General features: G+C 40.4%; 1 protein-coding gene across 1 annotated transcript; it reads left to right on the top strand.

Annotated features, from left to right (window-relative positions):
* Window positions 1-3801: 3801 nt before the first annotated feature.
* tubb6 (tubulin, beta 6 class V) lies at window positions 3802-14281 on the top strand. Its single transcript, XM_041247862.1, has 3 exons — window positions 3802-3910; window positions 6412-6522; window positions 13019-14281. Exons 2-3 carry the CDS (start codon window positions 6462-6464, stop codon window positions 14080-14082), a joined length of 1125 nt encoding a protein of 374 aa, XP_041103796.1. The 5' UTR covers window positions 3802-3910; window positions 6412-6461; the 3' UTR covers window positions 14083-14281.
* Window positions 14282-15365: the final 1084 nt, after the last annotated feature.

Raw genomic sequence — 15365 nt, forward strand, 5'->3', positions numbered from 1 at the left:
GGGCATTTAGGCAGTGACACTGTGCCTCACTCCCATTTGGCCATGACAGCTGGGGGACACCTGGGCAGTTCAATCTAAATACCCAAGAAAATATGCCCCCTCCCCCTTGACTAACGTAAGCTGTACTTGCAAGGCAAGTGAACAAATTGTTTTTGGAAATTATATATAAGCGATACTGCACAGTAGCAGCTTGTGTCCTGCCTAGTCAATATAAACAAACAGTTTTGCTTTCTAGTAAGGCAGAGTGAAACAATGTAATAGTTCTGTACTTATGGGTTAATGGCATTGCTGTGGGGTGTTACTGGGTAAAAGCTGGAACGCCCAACTGAATAAATAATAATTTGAATGAGGGAGCCCCATAATTTACTTAGTTATTTAATTATTTACCATGGTTTTGTCTGAAATAATCATTGTAGGCATCACTAATTAGTGTCACATCTGTTCTGTTCTTGAGTAATAACAAACCACGGGAGAGCAGTCTCAGGTTGGATACAGTTAGGGGTAATGGTAGAACAGTAGTGGTAACATTTACATATTTTAACATACTAATAGTATCACACGGCATTATCACATCAGGAACATTAAATCCATAACAGCAATTGTGTTGCAACTATAAATAAAGCTGAGGTGTGCTAGTGGATATGCTAAGTTTTTACAAAGCAATGAGTTTTATTGTGTGGGCAGCATTTAGAGTAATCCCTTATTGCCCAGCCTCTTTTTGCAGCAGCCTTACCAAATGGTCCATGAAAACGGATGATTCTTTGTGGGCAGACAGTGAGGGCTTGCTGGCAACAGGTCTCACTGAGCTGTCACATTCCCTGCATGAATGAAGCTTTACATCACCAGAACTGATAATAGCCTTTTAAAAAAGCTGGACAATAAATATAATTCTATAACAGAAATTAGTTCAATGTTGTCAATTTTTGCAACACATTACCAGTGTATTTTAGTTATACCATCATGATACAATTTGTTTGTCAAAATGTTACAGCTTTTGGTAACGTTCTATATGTACTATTTGCACTCCTTTCCTTATCAGTGCACTGTTAATTATTTCAAAAGTGAAACAAAATGGTGTTTCTTTAGGAATCTTTAGGTGAGTTTTTTTTTAATTGAATCATCTCTCTCTTATGAACAGCAGTACAATTTCAAGGTATTCTCTATAAAATTTTACAGCTAGAGTGTATTTGACAGAAGCACCAGGAAGATTTCTAGAGACCGGAATAGCCTACTGTCCTGTTTCCTTCATCAGAAGAACCCAAGGTAGAAGTGTAACTGAATAAAGCAACATCTACCGCTCATGTCATAAACTTCCTATGAGTAATAGATGGCTATGTGCTTGAATCATATTTTTGAAATCAGAACACAGACAAGACAATCACAAGGCAAGGACAGTCCATTATTTGGCAGTATTCACAGACTATTACAAGAAATTAACTAAAAACTATAGGTGAACATTTTACAATGACAGAAGGAAACAAATGACATACACCCTAAGCAGCTTTGTAGAATTCCTTACTCCTGAAAGTAACAGAGGCTGAGGGTCGTTAGGAATTCAGTATTGTTCTGTATTGTAAAAAAACGAAATCCTAATTGAAATCCTGGAGTATTTCCCTGACACTGATTATGCTGTATTTACAGAACCCCCTGCAGTGTTTACAAGAAACACTTTTCCAGGTGAAAGATTCATTTTTCTTCCAAAGATCGCAGTGCATTCAGTTCATGCTCTGTCTTGCAACCATGCTGGTGCTTTCATTGAAATGAATGACTTATTGTGAGACCAGAAAACCAAAACTATTGCAGGAGGGAGTGTGATCTACACTGCCATCTTCAGATGACGTTTTATTTTATACAGGCGAATGTCACCAAGTAAATGTTGAGCAATGTATTGCCCAGTTGATTTATGACCCATGATGTGTGATCAATAAATTTATTTTTTAAATGTAAATGTGTTTGCGAAACATAGCACTACAACACGGATAATATGGGACAGCAAAGGTAACATAATGCAACTCTTGTAAACTTTGGACTGCAGAGTAATCTTCACCAAACATCAATGGACAGAAAAAAAAAAAAAAAAAAAAAAAAAAAATATCAATCTATATAGTTGAGAGCATCTATATAATATATATATATATAATATATATAATGACGTGTATAATGTAATAAAGTGTATTGTATTTAATGGTAATTTAATAACATATTTTTCTGTGTTTAGAAACATATAGAAAAGCTGATGAAGAAATCTGTGTATGCTATTGAAAAGTCTACAATCATAAAATTATTATTTTCTTCATTTAAAAAAAAATCTACATATTTAAGACATTATTTAAAAAGAAAACGTCTGTTAACCCAGCAATACCACAGAACACTGTTTAAGAAGAATGTCATGAATGACAGGTACTGTCAATTCAAATTAAGAGCTGTATTGACAGTATCTATAGAATAAAAAAAAAATAAGACTAGCACAAAGAATAAATAGCAGGGGATAATATAAAGACATGAACACATTTTATTTAAGTGCAGTATGTTAAACACAAAATATGTTTCAAAACGTATAATGACTGTCAAATAATTATATGCAGTGAGAGTGAGAACATATGTACATAACACTGCCAGTTTGGTTTCCTGTGTGTTTAATTTGTGCTTGTGCTTGCATTGATTTAAGGCACTTCCTGACAGCTGGAAAAAAATTAAACAGCAGCCCCAAACCCTTGTGGATATGATTGCTCGAATGTGGTGTCATTCACAGGCAGACCCTGCCCTGTGTAGGCTGGCTAGATTAGACACGGGACGACTATTACATCTCGACGTGTTACTCCGACAGTGCTGTCTGTTAAACATCAGTTCATCCTTAGGAGGATGACACCTCATAGCATACACCAAGTGGTTTTGCGATCCAGTTTAGGAACCGGCTCAGACTCTGTTGTCATACTATATCTCGTGAATAGTTCCCCACAGCCATGTTCTCCGGTACGGTACTACCATTTGGTTTAACCTTTGGTTCATTAGATAATATATATATATATATATATATATATATAATAATATATAGTTATAGATATATATAATATATATATTTGTAGTGGTTCGTTTTTTGAAGCTGTTAAATTATAAAGTTTGTTAGCATTATCATTTTTTCAATGTATTTGTACATTTCATATTTTTTATTTATTTATTTATTTTTATGAGGCAGAATTTGAAGTTAAAATAACTTTTTTCTTTTTTAATTCAGCCCAGTATATTGGGCGCGTCGCTGTACTATAACTGTTTATCAACATTATATAGTCATGGCTGGAATTACGGTTTTCATTTTCTGTTATGTACAGCTAAGGCCAAAAATGTTGCAACACCCTATATAATTAATTCATTTTGCTTCATTAAATGAAACCTTCTGAATAATATTAAGTTAACATATTGAATTACATATCACTTTGTAGTTTTCCATATGCTTAATGAAAAACGGACAAAATATTATTGTGTACTTTCTTTGATTACATAATGTTAAATAAAATATGTAAATTATGTTCATTATATTATTAGCAGTAGTATAGAATGTAAATTATATGTTTTATTTGAATTATTTTAAAATGTTTTAGCAAAATTCCTGACTAATAATCTTTGTATAACATTTTTCAATCCGCTACTCGGGGAGTAACCCACGAGTATTCAAGAATTCATCAGCTATGCAGGAAGGCTCTAGTTGACTTGATAATTTACACAAAACGGCGGCTAAGTAATCAGAGGGATCTGTAGTCACCAGGGCTGGTCATTGAATCATCTGTTTCTAATTTTTCACAGTTTTGGGAAGTGATCAGTGATGAACATGGTATCGATCCAGCAGGAAATTATATCGGTGACTCAAATCTGCAGCTGGAGAGGATAAACGTTTACTACAATGAGGCATCCTGTAAGTTTACGAGCCAATCGCCGTCGAGCACATTAATTGACAGTGAACAATTAACTGGACTTTATGGCTTTCCTAATCCTCCAACTTACGATAGGTAAAGTGGACTCTGTCACCGCGTTGGTCATTACATGTTTTTTTTTTTTTGGGGGGGGGGGGGGGGGGGGGGGGGGGGGGGGCCCTAGCCATTCAGTCCTGGCAGAGGCAGACTTTGCACTGACACCATGTTTCAATAATTTTTAAATAATAATAATAATAATAATAATAATAATAATAATAATAATAATAATAATAATAATTTTGGTTACTTTTGCCAGTCTTACTTGACTTGAAAAACGTATTAAATGGTGCAAGCAAATTCCTACTTGGTTTGATTGAATGAGCACAAAAAGCTTAATATGAAATCTGAAATTACATTTTAATAAAGAACGACACGTTTTTAATAATAGAACCATTCTAGTGTACTTCACTAAAGTGAAAAGTTTTATTTTGTGTGTGTGTGTGTGTGATTTTTTTTTTTCTTTTTCTTTTATCAATGTAAGACTTCTGGCGCCTTCTGAATGACTTTCAGGGTTTTTTTTTTTTAGGTTTTTTTTAGGTTTTTTTTAATTATTATTACATTGTAAATAATAGTGTCTACTGAGCAAAAAAGTAAATAGGCAAAATGTATACCGGTATTGCCACCCCTATGCTGTATGAGTTAAGCACCTACCGCCTCAATCAAGTTACAGTCACAAAAATCAAGTGCCTGCAAAAAACATTTTTACAGTTTTCCATGATAAAAAATATATATATACCCCCTCACTTTTCTGGCAATGGTTAAGCAATGGCATATATGCCTTCCTTGCCAAGTTCGTTACTTAGCAACCACAGAAAATACAAATAAAATCTACAGAAACAGCCAAGGAAACAGACAGAGACAGAAAAAACTAAACATTATAGTACAAACCTTTTCTAACCAATTTTTTTCATGAATTTTACAATGCTTTTTTCCAGGCCTGGAAATTGCTGTTTCAAAATTTCCATGATTTCCATGACCGTACGAACCTGACATTATTATTGACCCCTCCCCTATACTGTTATTTGCGATCCTTTCGCCTGCAAATCCAGTGTGCCTAACACATTAATGGAAGCTGAGCTCTTTTTCGTTTGTTTGGGAGGGTCTGTAGCAGGACTTCTCAAACTCGGTCCTGGGAACCCCCTGTGGCTGTTGGTTTTCATTACAACCGAGCTCTCAATTACTTAACTAGACCCCTAATTGAACTGATAATTTGCTTAATTAGACCTTTTTACTTGTTTTCAGCTCATAAACAGTTGCAGTTCAAGTTACTTATCTAATGTTATAGCTAACTTGAAATATGCAACTGTTCAAGAGCTGAAAATGTGTTAAAATGTCTAATTAAGCAAATTATCAGTTCAATTAAGGGTCTAGTTAAGTAATTGAGAGCTTGGTTGGAACGAAAACCAGAAGCCACAAGGTGTCCCCAGGACCGAGTTTGAGAAGTTCTGGTCTGTAGCGTGCTCAACCAGCCCCCCCTCCTCGATGCGCCACTGCTGTGAGTACTGGTCATGTGGTAACCAACCAACGTTGGATGGAAATGTGTGTCCACGAGGTTGTCTTCTTTGTTTCAGAAACAGGGTTTAGTATATACATTCTCATAATAACAGAACATTTGTATAATTTAAAGCTAAACCTATCATTATATAAATCAGGAGTCTGTAATAGTATTATTTATTTATTTATTTATTTATTTATATAAATGTTGATGACCTTCAGATCCAGTGAGATACAGCATATCATTGACTGGGATGTCCAGTCCTCATTTACTGGGATGTCCAGTCCTCATTTACTTAAGATTAGGTTTTTTTTTTGTAATTCCCAGGGTAAGTGGAATTTAGCAAGGACATCTAATATAATTGGAATAAAAATAAATTTAAAAAGAGTAACTTTTTACCTTTCTTCCTGTCACATGGCTTATAAGAATCCATGTTTTACAACATTTTCAGTTCATTAAACCATTTTGAAATGTAGATGTTCTTTAAATAATAATAATAATAATAATAATAATAATAATAATAAATAATAATAATAATAATAATAATAATTACCACACAATGGGCCTTATTCATTTACCATTGTGCTACGTTAACACCCACTTATTTCTAAAAAGAAAACTAAACTTGATGTTAAAAATCTTAAAGTAAATAACTCGGAAGGTTTATCTAAGAACTCCTGTTTGCATATTAGAAGCTTGCTATTTCTGTAATGCTGTCATAAACTTTCAGTTTAATCTAGTGGCACTGGATCAGTTTTTAAAGTGGGGGTGCTGAAAGCCATTGAACAAAACTATATCACCCCTGTATATGATAGAAGCCATGCAAAGCCAGGGGTGCTACTGCACCCCCCGCACCCCTAGTTCCAGCGCCCGTGGTTTCATCACCCTTACTGACCATAAGTCACTTGTTTCTTTACATCCCATTCTTGTTCTCCTTCACTCTTTCAGCCCAGAAGTACGTTCCACGAGCAGTTCTGGTTGATTTGGAGCCTGGCACAATGGATAGTGTTCGATCTGGGCCTTTTGGTCACCTTTTCAGGCCTGATAACTTCATTTTTGGTGAGTGTACAACAGAAAAGTGCGTTATATAATATATTTAATATTAACAATAAATATAGTTGTTTACGGCACTTGTTCTTGCCAGGCCCTGAGTGTTGTGTTATGGTAATACAATTTTTTATGCTATTCTCGGCTAGATTTCCACTTTTATTCCATAGCACCCCCTGGTGTCTAGGTTTAGGATAAAACATGAAGAATTCTTGTATTTGCCAGAAGCTTTGAACAGAATGCTGACTAACAAACTTCATTGCGTACCTGATTCCAGCATAGTGTTGACAGATTTTTTAGCGTATTCAGCATTGCCAAGCTGTTCAGTATGTGTGCAGCTGCCAGGAACAAGGGGAGTATGTGCTTTCCCTAATAAACCACAGACATATATATATAAGACTTGTAGTCAAGTCCGAGTCTGAGTCACTATCATTGGAGTCTGAGTCCGAGTCCTTGAAACAAACTCAAATCAATGTTCAGTAAACTATTGGTAGTAGTGGGGGAACAGTTCATCTAACGGACATTGTCTGATATCCCTCTGGAAAAATGCACACATAATTAAAAAAATAATAATAATAAAAATTATGATTTTGATTTTTTTTTCTAGCTAGATTTTTCTAGCAATTGCATGCTTTTTCCAACTTGTCTGTCACTAATCTCTTTTCTTTTGATGTTGGAATTAGAGTACTGTTTGAATGTACCTGAAGTTTATAGATAAGCTTCAAGTTTGTGGAATTGTTTTTCATTTTGATAGAAGCCGTGTTCTGGACTATAGTATCTACTTTGACTTCATTCTGGTAAAATCTGCCATTGCATTATTTAAGAACATAGTGTATGTATGTATGTATGTATATATATATATATATATATATATATATATATATATATATATATATATATATATATATATATATATATATATATATATATATATATTAGTGCCTATAGAAAGTCTACACCCCCTTTCAAAATTTTCAACTTCCAAGTGAAAAAAATATTTTAGAAATTTGTAGAAAAATAATATATTGCAAAATCTAGGTGTGTAAAGTTGGTAGAGACCTATCCCAACAGACTCACAGCTGTAATTGCTGCCAAAGTTGCTTCCACCAAGTGTTATTATTGTTTTTTTTCACTTGGAAGTTGTGGGGTAGGATGTGTAGATAAATGGAAAAAAAAAAAATATATATATATATATTTTTTTTTTTTTCAAATGCATTTTAATTCCAGGCTAGAAGGCAACAAAAGATGAAAATTTTGAAAGGGGGTGTTTCATAGCTGCTCCCCTTTGTACCCAGCAAACTCCTCCCCGCAGTCACCGCGTCGCCATGGTTTCCCTAATAGAGGGCTGCCCCGCAGCTGACTGCAATGGAATCGTCCTGAGTACTTGCAGCTACGCGCCCCTCCTAATATGGTCACCTTCCGGTTTCCACCTACCACCGAGGTGGCAGCTCTAGGAGGCAGCTTACCTTCCCCCTTACACAGCACCCTTTCTAATCGGGAGGGAGATTTACAGCATCGATTCTTTCTGTCTCTATCACATATCTCACCCCTCAGAGTGATGCCGAAGGCTGCAGCGCTAGATACCACCGAGTTATCAGAGTGTTATTGTCCTTCATCGTGTGTAACCACCTTAAAGGAGCATGATCAGTGACAAGAGAGAAAGAATGCCCCAACAAGTAATAGCGAAGAGTGTGAGTAGCCCATTTGATGGCTAAACACTCCTTCTCAATGACGAAGTAGTTAATTTCCCTAGGAGCCATTTTTTTGCTCAAATAAATGATGTTCCACTCCGTCAACTTGTTGGGACAGGACCGCCCCCAGAGGGAGGCATCAGTCTGAAGGATGAACTCTTTGCTGAAATCTGGTGAAATCAGAGCGGGGGCTTGACAGAGTCGCTTCTTAATCATATCAAATGCTTCCTGACACTGCCCTGTCCATTTAACTAATTTTGGAGCAGCCTTTCGGGTGAGATCGACCAGGGAGTTGACTATGGTGGCATACTCGGGGATAAAACGGCGATAATAGCCGGCTAACCCCAATAGTGATCTCACCTGTGACTTGGTTTATGGGATTGCCGTCTCCACCAGCGCCTGGACTTTGGAGGTGATAGGCTTTACCCGGCCATTACCCATAATGTAGCCAAGATACTGGGTCTCTTGTTTGCCAAATGCACACTTGCCCAGCTTGGCTGTTAGCCCGGCCCTCCTTAGAGACTGTAGGACAGCTGAAAGCCTAATAATATGCTCCTTCCAGGTGGAGCTAAAAATCACTACATCATCGATGTCTGCAGCTGCGTACTGATGATGAAGAGCCAAGACCTGGTCCATCAGTCTCTGAAAGGTGGCGGGAGCTCCATGCAGCCCGAAGGGCATGGTGCGGAAATGGAACAAGCCATCTGGGGTAGAGAAAGCAGTTTTCTCTTTTTAGCTCTGAGTGAGTGGAATCTGCCAGTATCCCTTCGTCAGATCCAAAGTCGAAATTAACTGCGCCTTACCCAGTTGGTCGAGGAGCTCATCCACTCGGGGCATTGGATACGCATCAAACTTAGAGATGGCATTAACCTTCCAGAAATCCACACAGAACCGAGTGGAGCCATCCTTTTTGCCCACCATCACGATAGGACTGCACCCCTCGCTCCGGGAAGGTTCAATGACTCCAAGCCTGAGCATATCCTCCACCTCCTTGCGAACGGGACCCCTGCAACTTTCCGGGATCCGGTCCGGTCTCTCTCGGACCCTGAAACCTGGTGGAGTAATAATAGCATGAAAAATAACATTAGTTCTGCCGGGCAAATCAGAAAAAACATCACTAAACCTTTCCACCAACTAGAAGAGCTCACGTTTCTGATCCGGAAGTAACTGTTCTCCCATCGGAATGTTAGTTGTAGCTAATGGATTGACAGTGGGACCAAAATCCTCTTCTAAACTGTCACCAGCTATAAACAGGGCCTCCCTTTCATTCCAGGGTTTTAGCAAGTTAATGTGATAAATTTCGGTCTTATTTCGGCGATTGGGTTGTCTAATTTCATAATTCACATTACCAATTCCCCGTATCACCTCATATGACCCCTGCTATTTAGCATAAAACTTAGACTCTGATGAAGGAAGTAGCAGCAGTACTTTATCACCTGGCCGAAAAGTCAGAATTCTTGCTTGTTTGTTGTACTGCTGCTCTTGGCGACGCTGAGCTAGTTTTAGGTTTTCTTGTGCCAAAGATCAGGGGCAGTGGGACCAGCGGGGCCGGGCGAACCCACCCCGGCGCTACTTGCTGACATTCCGGACACTCCGCTACATATCGCATCACCTCACTATAGACTCCCATCCAGTAAAATAGAGCCAATATTCGTTCCCGAGTCTTATCGCTACCTAAATGGCCCGAACATGGGACATCGTGAGCCAACCGCATGATCTCACGTCGAAAAGACTGAGGAACGAGTAATTGTGTTACAATCTGGCTTGTGACACCCTATACAGCAAATGCCCGACAATAATGTGGTGAGGATATGTAAGCGGCCGGTTACCCTCTACATCCTTCCCCTCGATAGACTGAACCTGCCCCCAGATGTGTGCCAGCGAAGGATCATTTTTTTGTTCCAACGCTAGGTCCACATCTCGGTCCCAGAACTTCGGGATATCGAGCGGAGCTACAGTAGCTTCAGCACTGGGGGCCCCAGTAACCCGCCCCCGCAGGTCACACTGAGTCCCAATCCCCTTTCCCTTACATTTAACAGACTCTGACGTTTCCCCCACCAAACCCCAGCCTTGTCTCATTGACATTCTTTCCCATTTTTAGACCCTTCGCTCTTTTTTTGTTTCGGGCAAAATCGGGAATGGAACAAATCAGCTTGCAGTGGGAATATTTTCCCAATAGTTTCCCACGCTGCTCGCATGGTCTTACCGGAGACTGGCGTTACCGTTTTCTTAATCATTGTTTCAAAATATGGCCAGTCTTAACCTAAAATAACTGGATATGGCTTCTTTGCAGCCACTGCCATGATTATGCAGCAAGTATGACATCCAATCGTCACATCTAATTTAGTGAGGGGGTAGTCCTTGTTATCCTCGTGAATACAGGAAATGACCACCACCCCGCGTGACCACCAAGGTACCCCCGCCAACAGAGCTTCTTCAATTAAAGTCTGCCCACATCCTGAGTCCACTAACGCGTGGGTACTCTCATCACCAACCCGTACATCAACAATGCAAGGCCCCTCCCAATCATTACCCCTGGACTTACCTGGTGCTGTTGGTAAGTAATGGGAGGCCACACCACATTCCATCGCCACTGGACAATTCCGCGCGAGGTGGCCGATCTCATGGCACCGGTAGCACATGGGGTGAAAGGGCGCCCACGGAGCTTGTATGTCCCACTGCCGATTTGGCAGTGGGGGGGGGTTCTCTGCTCTCACCCCGCTGGGGGTCAACCTCACCCTCCATTGGGGTGGAGGAAGGCCGCCTGTGGGGTGTCGATGACAAGTAGCCCCGTGGGAGGAGGAGGTGAAGTGTTGTGAGGGTCCTGTCCTTGGACTCGCCATCCGGGGTCGGTTGGAGGGAGGAGCGGGGGTAACTAAAACGGGAACTGATGCCAACGTATCCTCATACCCCTCAGCCAATCGGACTGCTGCCTCTAGCGTGGTGGGTCGATGCCTGGTGACCCAGTTCTGGGTGTCCGGCCCCAGCACCTTCAAAAACTGCTCTATAGCAGTCAGCTCAGTGATCTTCTCGGCATCGTTAGTGCCGGGGCAGAGCCACCGGGTCACATTATCCACTAGTTGCTGGGCCACCACGCGGGGTCGCAGTCCTGGGGGTCGCTGGTACTCCCGGAACCGGCGGCAGTGTGTCTCCTCTGTGATGTCAAGCCGCTGGAGAATGGCCTGCTTCACCTGGTCGTACACCAGGGTTTTCTCATGTGTCAGGGCTTGATAGGCTGCCTGGGCCTCTCCGATCAAATTGGGGCCCAACTGGGTAGCCCACCACTCCCGAGGCCACTGAGCTGCTGTTGCCTGCCTTTCAAAGGCAACTAAGTAAGCCTCTGGGTCATCCTCCACCGACATCTTGGTAAGGGTACTGCTGGTTGAACCGCCGGTTCCCTCCCCCGATTGGCCTCCAGGAACAAGCCATGCATCCTCTCCATCATGGCTGTCAATGATTCTTGATGCCTCCGCTCCTGTGCCTCCAACAGCGCTGCCAATGCGGTTGGGTCCATTGTAATCCCTCTTCTTGACACCAAGTGTGGTCAGGTGCAGTGAATGAATCAGGTCCACACAATCTTTCTCCCAAAAACAGTCTGTGTGTTTTTAATAATAACAAAAATAATAACAAAAATAATAACAACACAAATAAGTCCACCCCTTTACCAGCGATGGTATTGGGGGGTACACAGCAGCTCTCTTAATCGAAATAAAAAGTAAACAAAACGGGACTTTGTCCGTCCCCACGTTCTCCATGCACGCAGTGCTCTCGGTCCTGAGAAGTGTGGTGCCGTGAGTGGTGCGGTGCGGTGCTGTGCTGTGCTGTGGATGGACGTGCTCTGTATTTTTCCAGTCCGCGGCTCACTCCTCTTCTGCAACACAAAACACACGTAATCCCCCAAACAAACAAATCAATACAGGCTCCGGCCGTCTGTTTTCATTCTCAGCGCAAGCCGGAGGTTTTGACGTAGCTGCTCCCCTTTGTACCCAGCAAACTCCTCCCCGCAGTCACTGCGTCGCCATGGTTTCCCTAATAGAGGGCTGCCCCGCAGCTGACTGCAATGGAATCGTCCTGAGTACTTGCAGCTACGTGCCCCTCCTAATATGGTCACCTTCCGGTTTCTACCTACCACCGAGGTGGCAGCTCTAGGAGGCAGCTTACCTTCCCCCTTACACAGCGCCCTTTCTAATTGGGAGGGAGATTTACAGCATCGATCCTTTCTCTCTCTATCACATATAGACATTCGAAAATGACCAGCATTCTGTCCATGTAAGTTGTATGTATTAATTGACAAGAGTTGAAAGTTTCCAATAACACATAAAAGGGAAGGACACCATTTTCAGTACATTTTAAAAACACTTTAATGTACCTGTTTAATATACTATCATTTGTTTAGTACAATTCTCTAGTAATATTTCTGAAGATCATCAAGTGTCTGGTTTATAATGTACTTAACCATGGGGACTGCTCCAAAAACTGAATTTCTGATGTGAGGTGGTTATATAAACTATCATTTCCACACATTTGCAACTGTGAAAACACAGTTTAAAAGTACGGTGTAATTATAGCCACAGGCACCAAATCTGTTAACAAATTAAAAAACACACACATTTTGGTGCTTTTCTGTTAGCAGCAACATCACTTCAGCTAAAATATGTATCTTTTATAATTTCTTCAGTGCAGTGCAGGATGCCATAAGGATTCTGTTGTCATTATTTAAAAAAAAAAAAAAAACTTCATTTTGACAGTAAATACATGGATAAAAATGTGAAATATATGAGGATTAAATATGATTTGTCATTGTTGTATTACTACAGGGCAAACGGGTGCAGGGAACAATTGGGCAAAAGGCCATTATACAGAAGGGGCAGAACTGGTGGACTCTGTGCTGGATGTGGTGAGGAAAGAATGCGAGCACTGTGACTGTCTGCAGGGGTTTCAGCTCACTCACTCCCTGGGAGGAGGCACAGGCTCTGGAATGGGAACGCTACTCATCAGCAAAATACGAGAGGAATATCCCGACAGGATTATGAATACCTTCAGCGTCATGCCTTCTCCCAAAGTGTCAGACACTGTAGTTGAACCTTACAATGCCACCTTGTCCGTCCATCAGTTGGTTGAGAATACTGATGAAACTTACTGCATTGACAACGAGGCCCTTTATGACATCTGCTTTCGCACACTCAAGCTTACCACCCCCACCTACGGGGACCTGAACCACTTGGTGTCATCGACAATGAGTGGGGTCACCACCTCTCTGAGATTCCCTGGACAGCTCAATGCAGATCTACGGAAGCTAGCTGTCAACATGGTGCCATTCCCTCGCCTCCATTTCTTTATGCCTGGTTTTGCACCGCTCACAGCCCGTGGCAGCCAGCAGTACCGTGCTCTCACAGTTCCCGAGCTGACACAGCAAATGTTTGATGCCAAGAACATGATGGCGGCCTGCGACCCAAGGCATGGGCGCTACCTAACGGTGGCCACCGTCTTCAGGGGTCCCATGTCGATGAAAGAGGTGGACGAGCAGATGCTGGCTATCCAGAACAAGAACAGTAGCTACTTTGTGGAATGGATTCCCAATAATGTCAAGGTGGCAGTGTGCGACATTCCTCCCCGAGACCTCAAGATGTCTTCCACATTCATAGGCAACAGCACCGCCATTCAGGAGCTGTTCAAGCGAATCTCAGAGCAGTTCTCTGCCATGTTCAGGAGAAAGGCTTTCCTCCACTGGTTCACTGGGGAAGGGATGGATGAGATGGAGTTTACAGAGGCAGAAAGCAACATGAACGACCTTGTCTCAGAGTATCAGCAGTACCAGGAGGCCACAGCCAACGATGGAGAGGAGACATTCGAGGAGGATGAGGAAGAAGTGAATGAATAAACAAAACAATTATTAATCAAAATTATTAACCCAATATTCTGTTTTCCTGAATATAAAGTGCACTTTGTGGTTTGTTTGAGACAGAATTCACTGCCGGTATTCTTAAAGCAATGTGAGCACAAGCAAGAGTTTTTGTTACACAGTATTATTAACGTGAACGTTTTGAAGAAATAATGGTTACAATAAACAGATAAAACGCTTTTTTTTCCGAATTAGTTTTCATTTTTATAACTTCGAGTGTTTATTTACAGTCAGTAGGTTCCTACATATTGGTTTAGTCTAACAACATAGGTTAACTTTCACAGCCCTTGACAGGTTTTTGTCATATAACTGAATCAGCAATATACATTTGTAGTCAAGTTGACATACCCCAATGGAAATTTATAATTTTTAGACATTTCTCAAAACTAAATTATAGGAAAAATCTTTCATAGCAAAAGTTTTGCTTTTGTGGATGAGGAAAAAAAGTTACAAGAAATAGATGTCTACAATTATTTATTTCAGCATTTTTTATTTTTTTTGCAAAACTCAAAAAATGCTAATTCAGAAGTATTCATACCCTGACAAGGAAAATGAAATGAATAGCTAGTTCAGGCACCTTTTGCAATATTAACTTCTTTTAAATGATTAGGATATTTGTCAATAAACTTTTGGCATGATTCTTTAGTGACTTTTGACAATTTTTCAACACAAAATTGTCCCAGTTCATTCATATTCTGAGGACTTCTCTTATGCACAGTCTTCTTCAACTCATACCAAAGATTCTCAATCAGATTTAGATCAAGACTTTGACTAGGCATTTCCAGAACCTTGATTTTATTCTTCTTTAACCCTTTAAGGACCGGGATCGTGTTAACGCAATCATACTGAAGTGGGCTTCTAGGACCACAGTCGTGTAAACACAATAAAAAACAACAACTTTGTTTTGATGACTTATAGGCCACCGTACTTTGCAGTACAGGCTTGAAACACTTGTCATTGGATAGGGGAGGGACCGATGTTCACTTCCTTACAGGTTTTTTTTTTTCGTGTGATGTCAATGAGAGGGGCATTTAATATCTAAAGAGCGGAGACAGTTTACAGCAGCCGGCAGAGACAAAAGCAGAAACAGAACATCAAAGGAACTTGCTTAGAGCTAATTATATTAGAACATTTATTATGTCTCGTGTTTTAAGATATGCTTTTACAACATTTATAAATATCAAGAAACGAGGGGATATAAGCATATACTGGTTCATGAACTAAATGTATCAGGTTTCTTTTTTTTCCTTATTACTGATATG

This window comes from Polyodon spathula, chromosome 4, assembly GCF_017654505.1.
Source record: "Polyodon spathula isolate WHYD16114869_AA chromosome 4, ASM1765450v1, whole genome shotgun sequence".
In the NCBI taxonomy this organism is placed as follows: Eukaryota; Metazoa; Chordata; class Actinopteri; order Acipenseriformes; family Polyodontidae; genus Polyodon; species Polyodon spathula.